At 35.3% G+C, this 24,799-nt stretch overlaps 2 protein-coding genes and 1 long non-coding RNA gene across 11 annotated transcripts; 2 read left to right on the plus strand and 1 right to left on the minus strand.

Moving 5' to 3' along the window:
• The first annotated feature begins 8,388 nt into the window (after nucleotides 1-8,388).
• Nucleotides 8,389-11,395, plus strand: LOC106667129 (mitochondrial import inner membrane translocase subunit Tim17-B-like). 9 transcript variants are annotated; one of them, XM_014394856.1, is made up of 4 exons: nucleotides 8,389-8,404; nucleotides 9,111-9,335; nucleotides 9,466-9,620; nucleotides 10,921-11,395. In XM_014394856.1, exons 3-4 carry the CDS (start codon nucleotides 9,474-9,476, stop codon nucleotides 11,269-11,271), a joined length of 498 nt encoding a protein of 165 aa, XP_014250342.1. In that variant the 5' UTR covers nucleotides 8,389-8,404; nucleotides 9,111-9,335; nucleotides 9,466-9,473; the 3' UTR covers nucleotides 11,272-11,395. The 9 variants fall into 9 exon arrangements, with proteins under 9 accessions (XP_014250342.1, XP_014250336.1, XP_014250340.1 ...); XM_014394850.1 differs by having other exon boundaries at nucleotides 9,111-9,331; XM_014394854.1 differs by having other exon boundaries at nucleotides 9,111-9,331; nucleotides 9,471-9,620.
• Nucleotides 11,396-11,817: 422 nt separating this feature from the next.
• Nucleotides 11,818-12,752, plus strand: LOC106667030. The gene is made up of 2 exons (XR_001340510.2): nucleotides 11,818-12,222; nucleotides 12,406-12,752. It is a non-coding gene; the product is annotated as an uncharacterized LOC106667030 (long non-coding RNA).
• A 4,349-nt stretch (nucleotides 12,753-17,101) lies between these two features.
• Nucleotides 17,102-20,347, minus strand: LOC106667136 (golgin subfamily A member 6-like protein 22). Its single transcript, XM_014394862.1, has 5 exons — nucleotides 20,253-20,347; nucleotides 19,890-20,195; nucleotides 17,516-17,657; nucleotides 17,314-17,454; nucleotides 17,102-17,244 (listed from the first exon to the last, which is right to left on the minus strand). Exons 1-5 carry the CDS (start codon nucleotides 20,283-20,285, stop codon nucleotides 17,207-17,209), a joined length of 660 nt encoding a protein of 219 aa, XP_014250348.1. The 5' UTR covers nucleotides 20,286-20,347; the 3' UTR covers nucleotides 17,102-17,206.
• Nucleotides 20,348-24,799: the final 4,452 nt, after the last annotated feature.

Below are 24,799 nucleotides of genomic sequence, written 5' to 3' on the forward strand. Positions count from 1 at the left end.
TATTAATAATGGGTCAGATATTACTGTAGGAAATGAAAGCAGTTTAAATGAAACTATTTCAAATGTTGAAATTTTGAAACAAATCGATAATTCCATGAGGTCCAGCGATAATTAATCAAAGGTAGCGACTTTCCTAAGTTATTAAGATATGTTAAATTTTCTCTCGGAAAAGCGTACTGTTATGTAAGAATCTTCGCCAAAACCTCTTAAGCCAGGGGCACACCGCCATAAAATGGTACATATTTTCAACCTCTGACATATTGCAAAGAGAGCATAAATACCTTGACGGATTCCTAAACATACTCTAAGTTAGGTAGTAACTCTCGGCACAGCAGGTTTTGCTCAACTTATGTAATTAATTGGCATGTCGTAATTTACGTAATTTATATATTTTAAGATAAAATTCAATTCTTTATAAATCCTGCCCGGAGGAAGAATTCAAGGCTCTTGAAATACTTTTTCCCTAAAGAATTCTCTTGATTTATATCGTATAATTTTTAAATAAAATTGCCAAATATTCCGGTTACTTTATATTATTTCGTTGTTTACATCAAAATAATTTGCGTTGTACATTTTCATGAGTAACAAATTTTGGAAATCTAAGCTCTAGGTAAAAAATTGTTTTATTGGCGTAATTTAAATGTAGATGAAGAGTATAAACATGTGGTAAACTAATATTTGATTACAAATAAATTAGATAAACAAGAGACCTAAAAGGTAATTTTAATAGTTTTTATTAAAAAAAATACATTGGGATTGGCTTAATTTCTCGTATTGTCGTTTCCTGAAAGTTGGGCATGAGAACAAACAATAGATCAGTAATTGCATCTTTTTGAAAATGTTGTTATATATAATATTGTTTGTAAGGCTAATTTATTCCAAGAGCTTGACTAAAAATTAATTACAATACAGTCGATATATGCTGCTAAATGTTTGAAATCTGTTTATGTACACTGATTTACAAATTTAACGAATCGCTCATTTTATTTAGTTTAAAATTAAATCCATTATTATTAGTCAAAATAAACAGTAAACAATGCTTCCGTTAATTCCTTTGTTTACTTTTACCTTAATCAAACCTATTTTGATATACGGGGGGGGCAAGTTTATGGATCTGCCAATTATTCCAATATTCAACATTACAACGTTTTCAATCCGAAATTTTAAGACTAATTGTTCTGCCCCCTTTACGTAAACAACACATTTTACAGAGATCTCCACATGCCAACTGTTTTGTTCATCCATCAAAACATATTACGGACGTTTTCATACTAAACTATATAATTACACAAACACACAAATACGATACTCCATTCTCCAAAATTACCATGTATGGGACTGAAAAGAATATGGATAAAAGACTCTTAAATGACTAATATCATTTTATTAACCCAGAGCTGCTGCAAATGGGTAGCTTCTAGAATGGCCGTAACGCCACAATCATAAATTGATATCTAATCTGCTGTTTGTATATAATACATGTATAGTTGTAGACAAAGGTAAATGAAGTTAAAAAAAAGTTTTATACTTATATATATTTTATTAGTTTCATTTACACAAAAAATAGCACTATGCCATACCATTCTGCTACGCTTAAAGATCGCATTCGGTTAATTTTTTGTCTTCGTTGATTTTATTTGATAGTATTCTTACTTTTAAATATTTTTCAATGGCTCCAGTCAGGAATTCAAGCGAGTATGACAGTGTGAGTCCTATTAGGTATTAGGTCAATATTATTAGAGGAAAGATTCAGCCAGAGCAAAGCCACCAAGAGATATAATGTATATCGCTCTACAATAAGAAGAATTCTTCGGCGCTTCAGATATACACCTTCGCACTAGAAGGCCAGGACAGGGCCGACCTTAGGTCAACGAGGTATATATAAGCATATATATTCAATACATATTCGAAAAACATATTGTGTCATTTGACCCTCACATCGGTGAGAGATTCTTGCAATGAGGTTGGAATTGAGTACTTGGTGAGGCCATCTCGAAGTCCATATTCGAACATATTTCAGACTATGGAACTTAAGCGACAAGTTCGACTCCAAAATCCTGGTCTTTTTTTTACAGGAACTGGAGGAGTTCCCTCCTGACCACTGCAGCTGTATAGCTTGTTGTACTTTATCCCTGGCTCCATTTTTTGGGGGGCTCGCAACACAAGTGTAAATTTGAGCCCCCGGTGTGCCGGTGTTCTTCCATCGAAGAAACTCATTTTGGAAGGGGGTTGGGACCAAATTCAGGGTCGCTGTGGTCTGATCCCGTTCCTCCCATTGATTAGTGCCGTGTCAATTTCTTTCAATTGCGGCCACCGGTCCCCTTAGGCGTCAGAAAACGTCCAGAGGCGACGGTGGGGATCGAACCCTCGACCACGGGATCTACTAGTCGAGAGTCTGCCGCCTTAACCACTCTGCTACCATGGCCCACCGTTGTCTTAGCACCGTAGAAGAATTTGAAACTGATGCTCTTGATGAATGGGAATGAATTCTACACGATTTTATGAGAAAGCTTTTCGAAGGAATTCACAGGCTAACAGACATGATTCGTTACATGGGTGGAAATTTTCGGTATTAAATGGGAGAAAATTTTTGGTTTTTATTTGTTTTTGATTATTCTATTCTTTTTTTCTTTGCTTAATAATTGTGTTTTTAGAATTAGGTAATAAATTTTTTTTTAAACGTATTATTTTTACAACCAAACCTATTTTCGTTATAATAAATATGAATAACACCTAAATCCATTAAAATTTAAGGGTGGTGCCTATATTTTGTCCATCATTGTATGTATTGCGGTTCCCTCTTCTACTTGGAAGTTTTTTGCCTATTCTCATTTAACTAACCCGCAATGTTTAGACGAGATTTTCTTGATTCAACGTTTCTGCTACCTCAGTCTGGGGTGTTGCTAGACGAAGTATGATTGAAGAACCGACACTTCTCACGATCCATTCGGCAATTACTTCTTTTTTTAAACTTTTAAATTTCAGAGAAGTTCACACAGTTCCTGGTCCCACTGGTGTTTTTGAGTAATCATATTTTCGCAACGCACAACATATAAACACTCGGTTCTATTGTATCACTTTGTAATCGCCTTCTCCTTCAGCATAGCATTTCAGGAGTGTAAATACCGTGCTAAATGGTCGTTGAAACGTAAATAACTAATATTAATGAACGATCTGTTTCGCTTAGAAACCAATGGAAAAAACACCATCAGAGATTTTGTACGCCTAGACCGGTAGGAGTGAAATGTGGAAGTGATCTAACGTAAAAAAATTAGTAAATTAAATTCTTTAAATTAGACATTTCCCCGGAACATGATTTTCTACAGTTCGATTTATTTCTGTCCGGAAGGTTAAATTTGTAGCTACAACGCAGAAAGTAAGGATGTTTTAGTTTTAAGTTAATTTTTCATTAAATTTTACATTTTTTTTTACGAGGGTTTGCAATAGCAGAGGACATCAATCACCTGTCAACCCTCAGGGCGCCGGTGTATATATATATATATTTTTTTTTATAGCCCACTTGTAAGTATGTCGATTTCGAATGCAGTGCCGCTGTATTCGAACCCGGGACCTTTTCCTTACAGTGATGAGCGCCGTGTCAACACCGAAACCGTTGCGACCACCGACGCCCCCAAACTTTTACTATTGAATAATTGAAAGTGGTTATTATTAGCATAACATATATATGCCTATCTGGCAATCCTGCTCTGCTTGAAGCATTATCGTTTGATCTGTCAATCTCGAATCAGCAATTAATGTTAATGATTGCATTCAGATCAGCCTAACGTCTTGCCAATCCTGATCAATTCCCACGTTGTGCAGGATGCATGTGTCCTGATTAATTATCTCTCCACTTCGATCTTTTGCGCAATCCATTTTCGTTTGTTGGTTTAAATAAAAAAGTGGTTAGTAACGAATTGAGACCAACAAAAGTTATTAAAAAAATTGGATTTTAGTAGTTTTTGGTTTAGGCAAAAATTAAGCGATGGGGCATCTCAACTCTTTTTCCTTTACAGATCTTTACAAGCAATAGAACCTCTAGCATTGATTGTTATCAGTCACTACACAACGAGTAAAGCAAGCAAATAATTCTGTTTATAATTGATGTTGCAAATAGTACGTCGTCTCTGATAGAGGTGGGCAGCTAATTCGAACGTGCCTCCCATCAACTGCACCCACACAATTTCGAAAGGTCGCTTCGCGAACAACCCACGTCGATAGTTTTCAAAGTGAGGTACAATAGGAAAATGAATATAAAAAATAATAGTATAGGGCCCAACTCGTCCATAGTTTTGCTCATTGTCATGTAAGACATACTTCAAAAAAATATGACATAACAAGGAAAAACATTTCTCATCATGTTAGTAAATCGACATATTTTATGCTTTAATTTCGTTATAGATTAAGGTTAAATAACGTTATTCAATATTGGTAGTAATGTATTATGATTTTATTTATTTTCAGTAGTGCTAGCTAAACGTGGAAAATTTACGTCGAGTTCACACAACCCGTTCACCAACTGAGAACACCCATTGACCATAGAATCCTTGGAAATATGCTGTTCAAAAAAGGAAATTTGATTTTCACACAAAAGAATAGGATGAATAGCAGAATGCCCACTCAACACGCAAGAATGACACAATTACGCAAAAAACAAACGTTTTGAGCCCTGCAGATGATCTCAATAAAGATCGAAACGTTGGCACGATAAAGAAAATGTTTTTCTGAACCTACGTCACATCAGACCGCATCTCACGAATTCCAAACAATCATTGAAATCAGAAAATTAGAAGTTTGCATTAAAACTCTATAGGTTTGCTCGTGAACAGACGTCAATATTTCAGGAGTCTACATGTCCAATTAGACTAAAAAGCTCTATTTTACAATGACAGAATCACAATTGTAACCGAGATTTTTCACTTTTCAAGATACTTCAACATTTCGCAACTTTATTCCATAAAGTCCCTGAATCTAACTCGCACAACTCAGTCACCAACTGAAACACTCATTGTCCTCAGAATCCAAGAACTATGCTTTTCAGAAAAAGAAATTTAATTTTCTAGATGTCTTCTAGATGTCAAATTAGACTAAAACGTCTCAGTTGAACAATGACAGAATCACAATTTTGTACTTTCAGGTTACTTCAACCTTTCGCATCTTTATTTCAGAGTCCATGAATTTATAAGACAGATATTTATTATATTACAATAATGGAAAGAACAGTAAAAATAAATATGATGAAGGTGGCGTGAATATGTAGATTCACTTTTTGTAAAAGATGATTAAACTTTTACAAAAAGTGAGAATTGAAAACACTATGAGATTTATTTGTTTTATTTTTTATTGTAACCTTAACAAAGCGAAATACAAAATCACTTAGAATATAAACTTTTACGAGTGTCTTAAGTCCTTAAATTTCTTCTTTTTCTCTTAACATTAAGTGAGATTGTATTGGTTCGGTGAACACTGTCAGATATGGTTGGTTAATATAACAATAATATTACCTAATTATTATAAATAATAATCATACCTTAAGGCTAGATTGCAGTGAACCAGGGTACGGAGATTTCAAGCCGGAAGAAGTGCTTACAGGTGTGCCACACAAGGGTCATTACGCGCTCCGCAGTTGTACGCAATTTTTACTTCTGATATGCACATAAATGAGAATGCACTTACCGCCACATAATCAGATGACACCGCCATATCAACTAGTCATCCTCTTCTGCACAAACTTCACTTGTGTTACAAAACCATATATCAACAATTGACAAATGGTGCATTCTTGGGAAAATAAAGTTTAGCTATTCAAAGTCACAACATATCACCTTTAAACTCCGGCACCTGTTCCGCAATCCAACAAAGTTAAATATTTAGGACTTGCATTTGATAGAAGTCTAACTTGGAATCCACATAAACGATTAAAAAAACAGACACTAAACAAACGATTTAAAATGCTTTATTACCTACTAAACTGCCAATCAAAATTAACATTAAATGTGTAGTATTTGGTGACCGTTAATTAATGATTATTTGGATATCGTGAAATGTAGACAAAACAGGTCTACATTTCACGATCTCCAAATAATCATTACCATTAACATAAAAACTTTCGACATACATATAACTACTCAAACCTATTTTGATGTACGGGTGCCAAGCTTATGAATCGGCCGAACATTCTAATATTCAAAGATTACAAAATTTTCAATCCCAAATTTTAAGGCTAACTGTTTCTGCCCCTTTTTACGTCTGCAATAATACAAAGATCTTCACATGCCAACATTTTTTTCATCCATCAAAACATATTACAGTCGTTTTTACAGTAAATTACAAAATCACAGAAAGGGGCGTCGGTAGCCGCAACGGTTTAGGCGTTGACACGGCGCTCATCACTGTAAGCTAAAGGTCCAGGGTTCGAATCCGACATACTTACAAATGGGCTTTTTTCAAAAACAACGGCACTCCAAGGGTTGATGTAACCTTTGCTGTTGCAAACCATCGTAAAAAAAGTAAAAAAAAGAGAGAAAAGCTAAAGGAAATATTCACAGTGAATGCAGGCACAGGCTCCAATACCAAAAAAAATATCTTAGAAAGAAGTAAAAAAATCTTGTTTTTGATATTTATCATTACCAAAAATCTTCCGTTGTTGTTTTATAGCTCTTTCAATCAGTCTTTTTGGGTATTTATTTTTTATTAGCATTTCTGTGTGTGACCTGTCGTTTCATGATTTGTTCAAGTCGAGAGGAGTGGTAAAAAAAAACACCTTTTTCATTTTTTTTGTCGACGTTTCGACCTGTTGACCACCAGACCGACCAGAATAAAGCCAGGAACACACTTACCCGATGTTACGCCATGCGACGCTACCCGATGCTGCCCGACGCAAATCCAAACTCCGATTTTCCATAAGGTTGCATTACCTCCGTGCACATCTACCCGATGCTATGCCACGCTAACCCACCGGACGCTCTGCGATCCCCACTGTCCAGATTTTCGTCGGGTCGCATCGAGTACAGTCGAAGACAAAAGAACCGGACACTCATATTTTTATTCAAACTACATGTATTATTGTCGTTATATTAATTACAACATACTTATTTTAATATAAACCAAATTAACTGTGATTAAAAATTAATTAGTTTTTATTTAAAAAATTAATTTTAATGGTTTGGTAGAAAATTAATCAAAACACCGGAATACGATTTTTTGATATAATGAATTTAACTAACAATTTATTGTACTCGCTTCGGCGGTACATATACTAAAATTGGAACAATTTATTACACGGTTTTGCTCATAAAATTTAATTAACAATTTATTTCATAGTTTTGCTCGTAAAATTACACCATTTTGTAATGTCGGGTAGCATCAGAACAGGACACTCATATTTTTTGTAGTTTATTTCAAACTAAGTACATGTAATTTTGTCGTTATATTAATTACAACATGTTATTTTAATGTAAACCAAATTAAACGAGATCAAAAATGCATAAGTTTTTATAAACATTGTTTAATTATGATGGTTAGGAGTAACTTTATTTAAAACAATTAAGTTTAACAAACAATTTATTAGATGGTTGTGCTCATAAAATTTAACTAACAATTTATTACAAGGTTTTGCTCAAAATAGTGCATTAAGAACAAAAGATGCGTTGCGATTGTGATAGTGATTATTGTGATAAACGCTGTGGACTGTACGCGACGTGTGCTTGCGTCGGATAGATGTGCACACCCCACCAAAACGTGGCAAGGCGTCGGGTAGCATCGGGTAGCGTCGCATGGCGTAGCATCGGGTAAGTGTGTTTCTGGCTTAAAGGTCGAAACGTTCAAAACTGAAAAAGTTGTTTTTCTAAACTACCGCATTCTCGTGCGCTCTTCACGACTTCAACAAATTTGTATTTCTCTTATTCCATTCAGATTACAGATTACTCTCTCCGCTTCACCCGAAAAATTCTTCCTCTGCAGCATGACGTTTCTGGGTACCAATCAATCGGCTACCGTTTTTTTCGAAACGGTGCTTTAACTCAGTATATCTTTCGAACAAAAGCACGACGGAGGATCCGCCGAGAATGTGACCACTAGTACTCCTAACGAACTCAGTGAGTCAATGTCCACGAGGTAGGATGACACAAAGGGAATTTATTTATTTTAAAATCTCAAATGAATCAATTAATCATTAGCAAAAATATATTTGTATATTTATTTCACGACTGTACATTTTTTCTGCAAAATAAAAATAATATTAATAAATAACATTTAATAAGTACACATAATATTAACTAATTAACAATAATATCGTAGAATTTCCATTTTATAGCACATGTTAAGTTCCAGACTATCTGTATTTTGCAACCCGATGCCAGCGCTTTATCAGTGTAACCCATTTACAGGTGGGGTGCATAGCAAGGTAAGTCACAGAAAATTCTGTAAGTTCGTAAGCAAATAACGACAAAAATTATTAAATAAATTGTGAATGCAGCACATGAAGCATAGCATTGTGCTTAGTAAAAATTCAATTCGAGAATGATTAAATTTCTGAAATGGCGTTAAAAGGCTGCCCTCTGAAAATTCAGACAATTCAATCGCTATGGATATACAATAAGACGTTTAATATGTTATTTATGCTGCGTCGAGAATGCGATTTACACATGTGACCGTGGTTATATATTTATTAACTTACATTCTTTTTGCAGGATTATTCAGAATGCGGTCTATTAATAGTAATAATTTAGAAATGCGCCATTTTGTATTATTGTAATTCATTTACGTGAATAATAAACAATAGAATACGAAACGGCAGGTATCATAGCCATCTTAATTATGTAATAAAATTACGTATTCTAGTTGACAATGATAAGTATAAAAATTTATGTAATTAAAACGGTAGAATTTTGTTGTTGTTTTGTTTAACGGGAACGTTAACATTTTGTTCAACTATTGTTGTTTTTTGTTTTTTCGTTAATCGGTAACATCAACATTACTATTTTTATTAGTGTAAAAACATATTGCTTCTGGTATTATATATTTTAATGTGGTTATAACGTAAGATTCTAATGTTTGGAATAACTTTGGAGGTTTTTATTAAAAAAAAGTTTCATTAATCTTAATTTCAGAAATTTGAGTGCAAAAATGATCTTCAAAAACTATTTACATTTCTAAAAATTAGTGAAAATTTTATACAAAAAATGCGTGAGCAGTCGGGATTAAAACTATTTGACATCAGCTGAACAGGAAAAAGTTTCGTTCATAAAGAAAGCTAACATTCGCTCATCATTTTTTACCACGAAACCGCATTCATTCTTCTGATCGACAGATTGGATAATTTGCCAAAAAAGTAAGTAGATTTTTTACATTTCCAAAATTTATTGGTGTATTTAACTTGGAACATTTTGCCGATGATTACAAACTTATCACATATACTTCACCTCTCGTATTGTCTCTATTCTAAAATTATTATTATTATTTAAGGCAAGGATATGGAAGAATACGCACGAGAACCTTGTCCTTGGCGTATCGTCGATGATTGCGGAGGCGCCTTCACGATGGGCACCATCGGAGGTTCCGTTTTCCAGTCGATCAAAGGTTTCAGAAATGCTCCGAGTGGATTCAGCAGAAGACTCGCAGTAAGTAACGTCGAACAAAACATTCTACTCCTGCTGTTTTTGAATATGTCTTGTATAAGTTGAAAAAAATATCACCCTTATAGTTTCCAAAATTCTCTTCACAAGCAGAGGTCATGTAACATGCAGTATCTGCACAGGCCTCTTTCTACTTTTCCGAGTGTATATATGCATATGTCAAGCTTGCGCTACTCTAGTACTATCTAGTACTACTACACCTCCAAAGTTTTGTTTAGTTAGTAGTTTTGCTGTTAGTTCCGGCGATGATTCTTTGATGATTTTTTTGCATATATCTGTCCGCTACATTCATATTGAAACGAGGACCTTATTATTAACCCATTGATCTGATGTGTCTGGGTGTTTGGTAACGGTATGCCGCAAAATAGTTCAAAGCCGACATAACTTTCCTTTGTCAAAGGTGATTTTGTTATTTTACCAGTCAGACAGGTCCTTACTGATTGTGAACCTCTATTTTGGGGGCATCCATCAAGAGCTCTCACGACAGCGCACGGCAATCAACAACACTCCGTAACAACACCATCTAGAGCTAATACACGACCTCAGTTTCTAAAATGCAATTTCTAAACAGCTCTATACTTCACTACCGATTAGGTAGTCTGAGTGCCCCTCGCTGGTCGAGCAGATGAATCTTTAGTGTATAAGACCCAGTCTGACAGCTTTGGCACAATGTTCAATAGCTCTTGTCTCCACCTAAAATACAGTGGCATATTGCAGAGTCCTTGACAATTTTCAAAAATACAAGGTCCTTACTCATATTCGATTTTGGAACCATCTGTGTACCACATATAATAGGTATTAACTGGCAATCTTTCTCCCAGTCTGCTTTATGAGGTGTTTTGTTTGGAAGCTTTCTGGGATGAATTTTGGGATCATGATATTGACAGAAATCCCAGAAACTTCTCCGACTGACGTTTCTATCACAGCATTAGTTTGATCCCTTTTGTGCAAGTTTGGCTATTGGAGCCTGTGCCTGCATTCTCTGTGAATACTGCCTTTAGCTTTTCTCTGGTTGAAGTTAGCAAAATAATAGGATTAAATACCGACTTCGAACCCGGGACCTTTACTTTACAGTGATGAGCGCTGTGTCAACGCCTAAACCGTTGCGGCCACCGACGCCCCCCCAGATCTATCCCTTTTTTTCTAATTCTTCCCTTTTTACTTTTCCCCCCGAAAGGAATTGTAATCTGTGTTTTAAGGTTCCATAGAGAAAAGCAGAAGGTTTCTACTGTTTATTCGTTTTACTTTAGTAATAATGTTTCATAATCTTATGATCCTTTTCCAGGGTAGCGTGGCGGCTGTGAAACAAAGGTCGCCGATAATCGGTGGAAGTTTCGCCGTGTGGGGCGGCCTGTTTTCGACCATAGATTGCACATTAGTACACTTCAGGCAGAAGGAAGACCCTTGGAATTCAATAATAAGCGCAGCGGCGACAGGTGGGATCCTGGCAGCGAGGAACGGCGTACCCGCGATGGCCGGAAGCGCGATAATCGGCGGCGTCCTGTTAGCTCTTATCGAAGGTGTCGGTATCTTATTCACCAGGATGCAGGCCGAACAGTTCAGACCGCCGCAACATTTCGAAGACCCTTCGCAGCTCGGACCCGACCTTTCCAAGTTGTCTTACCAACCCCAGTGACTACTGTTTGGGACGAAGGACATCACGACTGTCCGTCAGTGGGTCATCACAGATTTTCATGCTGACTACGTATTTATCTGCTGTTACGTACGATAATAAAATACAGAATGAATTTATTTTTCTACTCTTTGTTTCTTCGTATGTCAGTCATCTTGTACTTTTTAGTAACACTGAGCTTCAGCCAAAAAAGGTACACGTAACAGTACCCAAAGTACCAAATCCTGTCTTGCAATAAGACTCAACGTCTAACTTCCATGGGATGTGCTGGGATTCGAACCTTGCTAGCGTGGCAAATATATGCCGCACACCCTAACCACCCGGCCTTTACGGTAATGAATAAGGTGGTTGTTGGAGTTACTTACGTAATGTAATGATGTAGTTATATATATATATATATATATATTTATTTATTTATATACGTAAAGGCGTACTGCACTTTTTTCCGGTGAAAGGCAACGCAAAATATTTCTTCATCGCAACACAACGTCACTTTTTTAATGTAATGCTTTTTTAGTTTTCTTCCTCGTGTTCCGAATATTCGATTCGATAAGATAAGAACGCAGTTTTTGTTTATTTGCTCAAACACATTGCGCTCGTTTTGCCTAAAACCATTGCTTTCACTTTTCCGCAAACGCATTATGCTCTAACCAATGAATTAATGGTAACTAAAACCGAAGCTTTGTTTCGATTTTTCGAATTTTCTGTCTTGCAGCGGCATTCGCTCAAATGGATTTTAAAAGTGATGCTACGATTCCACTTGGAAAATACAAACTACTTTGCAACCTTAAAACCTGAGATTCTGATAAATGTAAATATCGATGAAACAGCTGGCGAACTTTTCACTTTTGTTTCATGAGTATGGACATTTAAGTTTACAAAATCATCACATCAATTTTTATAACAAGGGAAAATGTGAATGAAGAGAAAATACGGCTATGATAACGACCATAAGTAAGTTGGGGAAAAGCAAGCAAAGATACGACTGGGGTATTTCATCTAAAATATTTAAAATTGCAATTTCTTTTAAAATTTAGAGATTAAATATTAAGACCACAAAACAGGTCGGTTTGTTTTAAAAAACATGACAGTTGTTATTAATTTTTTAATAATTAAAACAGACAGGACGATTTTTAGTAGTAATGCCGATTGGTGGGTCCGACGGTGGAGCTGCGGCCGACTTCGCTCTTAAATGAGATACCGACACCTCCAGCAAGACTGCCAGGACGTTGCAGTGATTTGCAAGCATTCAGACGCGCAGTTCCTCGCTGTCAGGATCACACTTCTCGCCGCTGCGCTTATTATTGAATTCCAAGGGTCTTCCTTCTGCCTGAAGTGTACTAATGTGCAATCTACGGTCGAAACGGGATAAAATTATGCCAAAGTTCCAGCTACCATTGGCGATATTTCATCCAAGGCTGTTACACGTAAACGATTATCTTTTTATATCATACAGTAGTGGTCAATAAATTGTTAACATCTGATCTTTTAATGTGTGTCTTGTGACTGTTTGATGAATTTAATCGGTGACATATTCCAGACTTCTCACCAGTGGCGGACCCAAGGGGAGAGTAAATCGGGAATTACCATTCCCCCCCCCCCATTGTGCCAAGTGAAGATGTTATATGTCTTAGTTTAGCCTTAATTAAGCGAAGAGTATTACACAAACCTTGATCTGTTACCTCTGCTAAACCTTCCCAAAATTAAATCAGTTTCCTCTTAACTTGTCACGCTTTGGCTTTTTTGTCTCCCGGTTCGATCCTTCGATTACTCGATTTGATATCAAGAAACCTTTACGTTGATGTTTAATTTTAGGTAGATCTCTTTCAAAAATCTAGCGCTCTCTGACGTTCGCATTTTTGATCGCATAATGAAATTTGGCAGGGTAGTAAAGAATTTTATATGAACGCTTGAGATTGTTTTTCTGCCAAATGGACTGGGGTCGCCGATTAAAATAAAAAATGCAATCAAAATTTTAGCCATTTTTGCGTTTTCTCCCGCAGTTTGTTTAACTTTTCTCCCTCCTAGCTCTACCGTCACTATTGGATTTTGGGATTTTTGGTACCGTTTTTAAGTTGGATTTTTCTTGTGAATTTTAAGTTTGGTTTGGCTCAAATCCAGCAGTATTTAAAAAGTTATAATACGGTACTTTCAAACCTAATTTCTTTCGTTTAAAAGCTCAAATTTTTTTAATAAGAAAATGAAACCGTAGGCGTTTCTTAATTTTTTGCTACCATATATACCAAAATTTATTTTAAATTAACAGAGAAATCGCGGTAAAAAGTACTTAAAAGTGTGTATATTATTAAAAAATATGGTGTAGCCATCACACGTCTTTTTCCGTAAATCTCACCTTGTTATCAAAAAGCATTAGTGAGGTTAGACTGGAAAATAATTAAATAGCTTAAATAATATTTCAAATTAGGTAGTTAACTAGTAAACCGTTATTTTATTTTCATTATTTTTGGTAGTCTAGGAAAAAATGGCCCGAATCTATTTAACTTAACGCCAGCTGTTAATAAGTAACAAAAACATTTGACTAATTTTTTTATCCTATTGCAATATGTTTATGATGTTACGTTTTGTGTAAAGTAAATAATAGTATATACCCATTGTTTTCAAATTATTCTATAATTTTTAAAGTAGGAAATTTTTAGCACCGCTGGATTGATTCCGCAAAAAAAAGTCTACCTCTTACGCCTAACCGCCGTGAGGGTTTTTTTCTATTCGTTTATGTTTTGTGATAAACAATTACATTGCAGACCATGATTTTTCTCCTGATTAGCCATGTCCTTATAGTGCTTTTCTGATTTCTGCTTCTAATTTGCTTATTCGTTCTCTCATGTGTTAACCTCTAAGTTGGAGATAAATTTTTTATATTCGTTACTGTTGGTGACAAAATATTTACAGTGCAGACTATGACGAAAAAACATTTTGGAAAATTATGAAAATTATGTGCCTTTTTGAAATTAAAGTATTGAAACATTTAAATTACGTGATTTTTTCTTCAGTTTTTCCCTTTGAAGGAGGATAAAGTATTGCGTTCGGATTAAAAAGATGTGTAGAGTTTTTTCTCAATTTGTACGTTTTTAGGTCCTCTATGGAAAAAAATCGAAATTTTTACCTCCCTCACACTCTCCTGCTAATTGATACAATCTCACCTTTATATTTTGAACTATTCTTTATAAATTTCCTGAAAACCAAGTTGTTCCGGGTTGACACTAGGATGATTTACCAGCTATCCAATCATTTCAAACCTAACCTATTCTTAAACAATAGTAAACACAATAGCCTGGCATATTATATGCATCACAACACTGAAACCAATATGGTATTGATAGGGTTAAATCAAACCTTCCAATTTCTTCAGAATCCTTTATTTATTTTTTTTTAAATGACTTTTTATGTTTACACCATGCATAACGTCTGTATGTTGCGTTCATTAGTTGTTTGTACAAAAAATTCCACACTAGCCTCCAATTCCACTCTAATCCTCCTATACAACTTTCCCCTCGATCCCATCCCAGTAATCCTCATCGACTTGTAAAGATTCAGTTGCCTCGTAACCTGCTCTTAGAGAGTGAGAAATAATAATCTATTGTTATCTCTTAATAACTTCTCCACTGTTGTGATCTTTATAAAGCCTACCTACCTATACAACTAGTTTTCCTTACCTGCCTTCACAATTATCCTTAGAACTAGATACTTAACATCCCAATGAAAATGTTCCCTCAACGGGAAGATTCCAAATCTTAAAACGCTCATAGCATAATCCTACCGTCTAATTAGTCTGTTGCCAACAGGCCAAATTCTCGCCTTTATTCCTGACCACAGGTTTGTGTTCATTCTGATCAGCTATCGCGTTACAGACATCATTACTACCGCTTTTGATGGAAAGGAGTGCTACACCGGTTTATTCCGAGATGTGAAGCAAGCCTTGGCTAGGGTATGACACTCGGGGCTGGTTTGGAAGCTTAATAGATTTCACCTTTTTACTTACTATATGATATTGAAATTATACTTCATGGACGGGAACTTTAAGTCATCAGAGGCTCTCTCTTTCACGCAGACGCTCGGCTACACCAAGGGAGTACCTTATGACCCATCCTCTACATACTATCCAATCGAACAATTCACTATGGCCTTAAAATCTAATGAGTCCTTGAAGCAGCGAAAAGCAGCTACAAGAAATTTCACAAACAATTAACCTGTCACACAAACCCTCATGCCAAAAACCTTTCACCCTATGTTTCCATGTAATTGAAGGGACACTAGCCTCCTAAGTATCAGTGAAAGTAACGTTAATAAATAGGAAAAAAATTTTTGTATTCACCTTCTATTCTCTTTTGTTTATAATATGTTATAAAATTTATTAAGGGCACCAATTTGCGCAATTGTAAATAAATAAATAATATTTTTTAAGTGCACCTCTAACTCTGCACTTTCTGCGGCCACATGGATTTCTGAACATTGACCTGAGTAGATCTATTGGGCAAACTCACTGTCCAGCATCATGTTGAACCTCCATAGCCTTGCCAGCGGCTTCTTAGAGTAGGATCTTGCTTGTGTTTTTTCCTGTCCTAGTTGCAAGAACTTGTACCTACATAGACCTTCACACAAACATAAGTATCTGCACTGTCTTCTGTCTGTACTTCTATCCGGTACATGTGCTTTATTAAGTGGCAAAGCGCCGTCAGAAGTCCAACGAAAATACTGGTTCGGTTGCGGTTGCCTTCCAGTAATTCCCTTGTAAGGTTTGCCGAGGGCTCTTCTATGTGACTTCGCGGGTCTCATACCTGTGCTATTGTTCGACCTACCACCATGCTAAGCCACAGTAGGGTTCAGGGCTCAGAGGGTCCAAGTTGGCCTCCTCTTTATCAAGCATGTCAACCTTTTCGTTACCTCTATGCCCCGAGTACCCACGGACCCATGTCAGGAGCAGGTCATAGTGCAACTGACTTCCGTCAGGGTCTCCATGCAGATCCAACCACTCTTTACCTTCACCTCGCATGGGCTAGGGAATTTAGTACTGCCTGACTGTCAGAGAAGATGGCTATCTTCCGGGAATGTATTTCTAACCTTCTTATTTCCCTGACGCAGTGTTCAATCGCTATGATTTCAGACTGGAAAACTGTGGTAATTTACGTAGATTTCCCGTCAGTTCGATTTTTTGGTTCATCCAAAGAATCCAGCTCCCGTGCCTTTGTCGGTTTTGGACACGTCACTATTCCAGCACTACTATGCCGTTAGCGGTCTTTTTTGGCCCATTCTTTCCGTTTTGGTATCAGTACCTTGTACTTTTTAGTAAAATTGTATTATGGTATCTCCTCCCTCAATTTCCATTGTTTATTTACATGGCCTCAGATTCCATTTAAAACCTGTGGGCTATTGCTCTGGGTTTTGCTTGGGTTGATATTTCAAGTGGTTGAAGCGGTGGGTGGTTTAACCACACCTCCAGAGCCATAGGTAGTGTTGTGCTCATGGCGTCTGTGACCCTGATACAAGCTTATCATTGAGTACCACTTAATACCCTAATTCTTTTTGCCTGCAGAGTCTTGGTCCACCACACCACCGATCCATATGTCAACATTGGTCTTAAAACGCAGGTTTATGGGCATAGGTTCATTTTGGACTTTAATCCCCAGAATCGCAAGATAGAAAGGTCAAGTTAAATTAACAACATATAATAAATAATACAACCTAAGTAAAATCTTTTAGTTTTTGCAATACCAGGACAATTTAGGCATTTCAACTTTCACGTTTTACTGCAGGAAAGATATTTTTTGACCGAACCATGAAAAGCAATTTCCAATGTTCACATAAACAACACAGCTTTGTCATACAGTTCCTTTATTACGTAGATTAATTACTCGACTGTCCAACAGTTACAGCAACGGCAGTATTAGAAAACGTAAGCCAGAACTTCGTTTATTTATTTTCAAGTCCTGCTCATTCTTTTGTGTGCCTCTTGAGCGTCTGAAAAAGTCCAATTATATAAAATAGTAAATTTTCGAAAAAAAAACGTTTTAAATGACTTCGAATTACTGTGCTTTCGATAATGTCTATCCAGGGTGCGGTATTTAGTCTTTTCCATCCATTCGCGTACGGCCCTTCTCGATTGTTCCTGTTGCTCCCATTCTCTGGCCTCTTGTTCCTGTTTCCTAGCTTCTTTCTCTCGAATTTCAGCTTTATAAATAAAACGTAATTTGGTTAATTACCCTTTTTGGTCTGTGATTTAAGTTTTTACCCATCCGGGCCTGTTCTTTTTTGTGAAGCCACTGGCTAAACGTCAAGGAGCCGCTTTTCTTGCAGTTGTCAATGCTGACGTTTGTCTGGCTTAGCTTTGTCTGGTCCGCGATTATTTCCTTTGTCGTCAGATTTGGCCAGTCCTAAAAGACATTAATTTTAGGACAAATCTGTCTTGAATATATTTTATTTATATATTTTATTAAATTATTATAGTTGTGTATTAAAAATAATCAGTATTGAGGATAATAAGAAAGAAAATGTTCTTTTGTCCAGCTTCAGATTCCCTTCTTCAAGACTTGGAACTTTATTTATTTTTTAAATTTTAACGAATATGACCGACTATTTACAATTTTCAAACCAATCATTTACCAGTTGGTCATATAGCAATTAAAATCATCGTTGCATTCGATAACGTTTTTAAATGTATAAGTTGTACATGTGAATCTAGGAGTTAGTGCAGAAATTAAAAATTTCGTCATTTTTAGATAGTAAAAGACCAGGATTCAAAATGGAAGCGTAATTAGTTCTAAAAGCGTAGAATATCCGGGGCTTCTTTTAATTGAAACATTGCTCCACCTTTCGTACTGTTATCAAATTTAGTAAAATTCTGTTGCATACATTTGGTGTCCAATTACTTCTTATTTGTTCCGTCTATCGATTGTGCTTATACAAAAGGAAAGACTGGCGGTCTTTATTTTGAAATATGTTCGACGATTTTAATTTTACATGGCTGGGTTTAAAAGTTTAGTAAGTACTTCATACTACATCAACTTTGTTCTAGGGAAAATATAAGGGGTATTGCAGGGTTAAATTTCAATTCTGCCGTGGTGGGATTCATAAATAAAACTTAGTTCTGTGCCACCAGAACGAGGTTTCTATCTTGACTTTCTCCTGAGAGTTAACATTTTTGTGATTTTAGTCTAAAATAGGATTTTATTTTACTCAATTCACTAGTTTTCGTCGTCCGCTTGACCAATTCATATCTTTCAATTAATTAAGGTGTTTCGTTGAGATAAAAAAGTCAATGGCACGAGTGGGATTCAAAACCCCGATCTTCGGCTAGATTCGCCGCTGCTCAACCACTTGAGCTACCGTGACCTCGATCTACTCATGCAGACCACGAAAACTAGTGAATTTAATAAGATAAATGAAGTATACTTTCACTAAAAATCTCCGTGGCCATTTCATTTGTCGCCGAGAATCAAATAGATTACACGACATTTGAAAAATGGCAAAAAGGAGGGAAAATTCCAAAGGTGGGGTTGAGATGGGAAGTTGGTGTCCGAATGGATCGAGGTCACGATAGCTCAACTGGTACAGGAGCGGCGTATCTAGCCGAAGATCGTGGGTTCGAATCCCGCTCGTGATACTGACTTTTTTATCTCAACTAAAAACATTAATTAATTGAAAAATTTTATTTTACATAATATCGTAAAATCTCAACTTTACCATCATGAAAATACAAATCTGACTTTTATTTCATAAAATGCATTACATTTCCCACAAGTCATCATGGGGCATAATTTAATGAAGATTAATTTTGATGAGAAGAATGTATTTAATTTTTCGTACCAAATAATAAATGTTTTTATCGAAAACAAGATTTACGACGTTCTTGTTCTCTGTTCTCCTTGGGTTCGATATAATATTTTTAAACCTTACTAAGGGGATTTCACTAAAAAAAAGTCTAAAAATTGTAAAAGTTAGCTTACTGCAATAATACTTGTAAAATAACTTCGGTGAAATCCTGCAAATTTGTATGGAAAATCATTGGAAGGAATTTGCAAATTGTGTATATTCAAAAATGCCATGCCATTTGTTATTCTTTGTGGGAAATCTCATGTAGTTTGTAAAATAAAGGTCATTTTGTATTTCAATGCTCTTAAGGTTGAGAAATTACTCTTTTATGTAAAAAATCTGATTTAAGATTAAAATCACAAAAAAGTTAATATCCCAGGATAGAAACGTCGTTCTGGAATACGTTTTATTTAGTGAATACCACCATGGAACCACATTTAACCATTGATAAGGCCTAAAAAATCTGATCACAACTGACGCTTCAAACTGCAAAATATGACGTCTTTGCGTTAAAAGTTTAACCCTTACAATTTAATATAAGGCAAAAGATATTTTTTTACATATAGGACGGTTTTCCATAAAATATAAGTATAGAACAAAATAACTTTGTTTAATCAGTTGAAACATTTATGGTTTATGCTTAATAGTTAAGTCAGTGTTTACTCTTATACAATGGATTAACTCTGGCTCGTATAAAATATAAAAGAAATTAATAAAATACTGAGGTGGTGTTTACTAATTATCCAGAAATGAGTCGTAAAAATTAACCGTCGTTTCAATCGTGTTAACTATACATTACAAATAGAACTGCTACGATCTGGTATTTCCTGTTTGACCGATGGCCAAGTGTTGGCCGTATCGTTGGTCCTTGATTTTCCCTCCATGTGAAATTCCCTCTTCCTCGAGTGTTCCTTTTCGAGCATTTCTTTCCTTTTCATCCTTTCCACGGCTAGCATCTCGTTTTTTCTTATTCTCTCCCTTTCCGACAGCTCTTGCTTCCTCATCTTTTCCTTTTGCTCGATGAGTGCTGTCATCCTGGACTGCTGTGCCTCCAAGTCTTTCCTGGCTTTCCATTCTTGAAAGCTGTCTCCTTTCATTGCCTGAAAAGGCGGTTTTTATACGTTTTGAGAAGAAAATATGAATTAACGCGTACTCACCCTGCTCCTTCGCATCTTACCAAGACTACCCATTAAAATTTAGCCAAATTTCTAATACTACAATGTCAATAACAAAAACATATGATTAACATTGCAAATAACTTTGTTTTCAAATTTGTTAAAAACTACTGCTTTTCAATGTAGTCAATTATGTCAATTACCTGTACATTATACGAATCAATGATATTTTAATAGTCTTCAATTCCCAATTCTCCATCTTGGCTTCCAATTATGAAAAGATTTTATATATATATATANGAATCGGACCATGGTCAATATGAACTTTTTTGTTCATTTTAGGGTCAAGAATCTACTGGTGAAGTTTGTAGCACGAGTAGCAATTCACCCTGTATATATATGTATATACTTATTTAGAAGAAGTATCGAGACTCTTACAATTTTATGAAAGGAAACAAAGGATATAGAAAGCAATAATTATTGCCAGATTTTATGATTTATTACATCAATACATTTTTTAAAATCATTTTTGACAAATATATATTACAGATTATAATGTATGTGCTCACCCAATAAGTGGCAAAGTTTATAAATACACGTATTCTTTCGTTCTAAATAAGGTAAAAATTAATAACTAATTTAATATAAGATCAATATTGCACATGAATTTGCACATCAATAATACACACATGCAAAGATTTTGCTCTATAACGTCTCGCAATCTGGCGGCAGTTCCAGCTTTTTTTTCATTATTACATTACATTAAATGATTGCCTTCTTCAGGGGATCTACAGAGACATAGGGACATAATCATTTAAACAGTTATAAATTATTTTGTCAGTTTGTTGTTACTTACAGATACAAAGTCATAATTTAAACACATTACACATTTCACGATATGTATATATACAAACTATATACATATATAATAAATAAATAAATAAAAACCTCTTCTTAATAGCCTCTTACATATATATGCATTTTTTTAAAACAGTAACAATTACTTAACAATTAATATTCTTTAGGTACATAAATATCACAGGCGTTTGACTAGAAAATTGTGTTTATCACGTTATCAGGTGGGAGGTTCCCCACACTATCACCTACTGATAACAATCATTTTCCACAATTTTTAAAATAAGATCTTAATTTCTAGTACATTGGTATTTCTATGTTATCACAGCCTGTCATAATAAATAAATAAATATGTACGCATGTATTATTACGATCTTTGGAGAGAGACCTTGTCTTTTTCTAGAATCCCACTGTATATCACACACAAATTATTCAAATCTGTTTTTAAATTACATGCCATGTTATCCTGATGAATAAATATCATTTCATCATCATGTTTGAAGACCACAACCCGAATCCCAATCAACATCGTATTAAAGGCTGGTTGATCGCGTAACAAGTATTAAATTATTACTATGCTCCAGACATACCCACCCAAGGTGTTGGCAGCCTGGGGTCAGACCTCGGTCATGGCCGTTCATCACAATGCCAAGTTTATGGAATTTGCTTCTGTGGTAGGTTCATTCTGCTTCCTCGCTGGCTTGTTTCAGGTCCATGTAATCTGACAATGAGATTTTAAAAATGACATGAATCATCCTTTTCTTCCCTCTTTCTTTTTCTCTCGCCTGTTTCCTTTCATCTTCTTTCTCCATCTGATTTTCTTCTTAATGTCGTTTTGTCATTCCATTTTAAGTAATTATTATTTTACAGAATATATTATCATCATTGCTTTGTATATTTTATTATTATTCTACAATATTTATAAAACGAAATTTATTTATAAGAAATGTACAAAGCCCTATTGTACCTTTGGAATAAAAATAAATAAACAATAGATGAAAAATTACATAAAAAGAAAAGTTATTGGTCTCTTTTTGCTTTTAATTGTGTAGGTCACGTCCCAACAAACAACTAACTGTGAAAAAACGACCAAGTAACAGCCCAAACTCAATTCACTCCTACTTTTATGGAAACACTGTTCTTTTATTTCTATTGCGTAACACTTGGCCAATATATGAATAAACAATGAAAAGTCTGGAAGTTCTTTTTTTCTGGAAGTTCATTTTTTCTATCTTTCCTTCAGCCATCTCTCCGATGTGAGGAAAGATGGTCCTGAATTTTAAAATCTTCATTCAGAAACTGGCCACTCAGATCTTATTAGAAAAATTAAAGGGTATACCTTTTCAAATCTTAACTTGAAGAACAAAAAGATTTGCAAAACTACATTATATTGATAGTAATAATTTAGGGATAAAAGGCACGCGATCGGCGGATTATTCTTCGGCGGGGATGATGCGGATGCGAAAGGACGGGAAAGAGTGCCATGCTCCCGAGGAGGGCTGTCGCATCGTTGGCCCGCCTCCCGCATGGAGAGCCACTTCCTTGCCTCCAGGCGATCCACGCTTCTCAACTCACATTTTGTACACTTTTCCAGTCCAAATTCCGTTTCTACTGGCCTGAAACACTCGGCGAACGTTAATTTTTACAGGAAATGTTTAAAAATAAAAGATTGCAAAATTATGCACGTATGTGTTTCACGGTCTCTTGGTCAAAAGGCTAGGGATTCACACTGGAAGATACAAAACACCTGTTACTTCAGTTGTTATTTTACTTGTTACTGGCTTTCTGGTTTTCTTTTTAAAATGATGTAACATTTGATGAAACTGTTGTTCAGGTATTATGCTGGAAATGATAATGTATTCTAGATATAAATTGTTTAATAAACGATGACCTGAATGAAATTGGAATTGAGTGCTTGTTAAGGCCTGCTCGAAGTCCAGACTTCAGCTCATTTGAACACAATTGGAACCAACTTAAGCGATCAGTAGGACGGCGAAACCCAAGTTCCTACACCTTAGTATAGTTGAAAATGGCTGGTCTTGATGAATGGGAAAGAAACCTAAGGATTTTACAGAAATCTTTTACAAGGAATGTTTAACGGACATCATTCAAACCAGAGGTGGAAATACTCGGTATTAAAGGGAAGAAACAAGTTTTTTTTAGAATCAAACCTATTTTTGTTATGCAAAAATGTGGAAAACCTAAATACATTAAAATTTAAGGGTGGTGCCTTAATTTTGTCTACCAGTGGACATGAATTTGTTGAAACGATGGCATGATAAAAAAAATATTACTACAAAAATTCAATTTATACCCAAAGTTTAAACTGACATTTTTAATAACAACACTGTATAATTTTTAGCCAATTTATTTTGGATTTTATTGCGTCAAAGGCAGAAAGATGGTAGAATAGCATAAGTCTTTGGCTGTATAATCATACACATCTACATCGTAAATTTATGAAATTAATTCATAATAAAATAAAAACTTATATATGATAATTATTATTAATATGTTATTGAAATATATCTAAACATTACATGATATATACCAAACATAGCATTTCATATCCACAAAGCTTTAATTTTCTCACGTTTGATTGTAGTTCATCAGCATACGAAAACCCATCGATATTAAAAATGATCTATCTTATTCACCGTAAATCACTTTGGTAAGTATGGGAACTTTCAAAACACAATCTCGTGTACCCTGGTAAGAAGGATATTACTCTTTCTACTCCTTCGTTCAACCCAGCTTGTTGCAGTACTTGCTATTAAATGTGAATGCTGCAAGTGCAAGAAATGCAATGTAAACAGTAATAAATATGAACACTCGGCGAAAGTTTTTACAGGAAATGTTTAAAAATAAAAGATTGCAACATTATGCAGGTATGTGTTTCACGGTCTCTTGCTCAAAATGGATTCACACTGGAAAACCCAAAACACATGTTACTTCAGTTATTATTTTACTTGTTACTGGCTTTTTGGTTTTTTGTTAAATCATGTAACATTTGATAAAACCGATGTTCATGTATTATGCTGGAAGTCATAAATATTCTCTATATAAATTGTTTAATAAATTATGACCTGAATGAAGTTGGAATTGAGGGCTTGGTCTGGCCTGCTCGAAATCCAGATTTGAGCCCATTTGAACACAGTTGGAACCAATTTAAGCGATGAGTAAGACGGCCAAACCCAAGTCCTAACACCCAAGAACATTTAAAAATGGCTGTTCTTGATGAATGGGAAAGAAACCTCAGGATTTTACAGAAATTTTTTTCCAAGGAATGTTAACGGACGTTATTCACACCAGAGGTGGAAATACTCGGTATTAAAAGGGACAAAAAATTATATTTAATTTTTTTTCTTAGTATCAAACCTATTTTTGTTATTCAAAAATATTAATAAACCTAAATACATTAAAATATAAGGGTGGTGCTCTCATTTTGTCTACCAGTGCTTAGTCTGGCCTGCTTGAAGTCCAGATTTGAGCCCATTTGAACACAATTGGAACAAACTTAAGCGATGAGTATACGGCGAATGGGAAAGAATTCATCAGGATTTTATCACAAATCTTTTCCAAGGAATGCAAAGGTGATTGGTACCAGATATAGAAATATTCTGTATTAACTGTATTAACGGGGACAAAAAATCTGATTGCTGATGATAATCAATAAGCCTTCTCTGTAACGCATCCCATATGGGCTCAACGGAATTGAGGTCTGGAGAGGAGGG

Source organism: Cimex lectularius, unplaced genomic scaffold, assembly GCF_000648675.2.
Source record: "Cimex lectularius strain Harlan isolate CLEC.00 unplaced genomic scaffold, Clec_2.1 scaffold181, whole genome shotgun sequence".
In the NCBI taxonomy this organism is placed as follows: Eukaryota; Metazoa; Arthropoda; class Insecta; order Hemiptera; family Cimicidae; genus Cimex; species Cimex lectularius.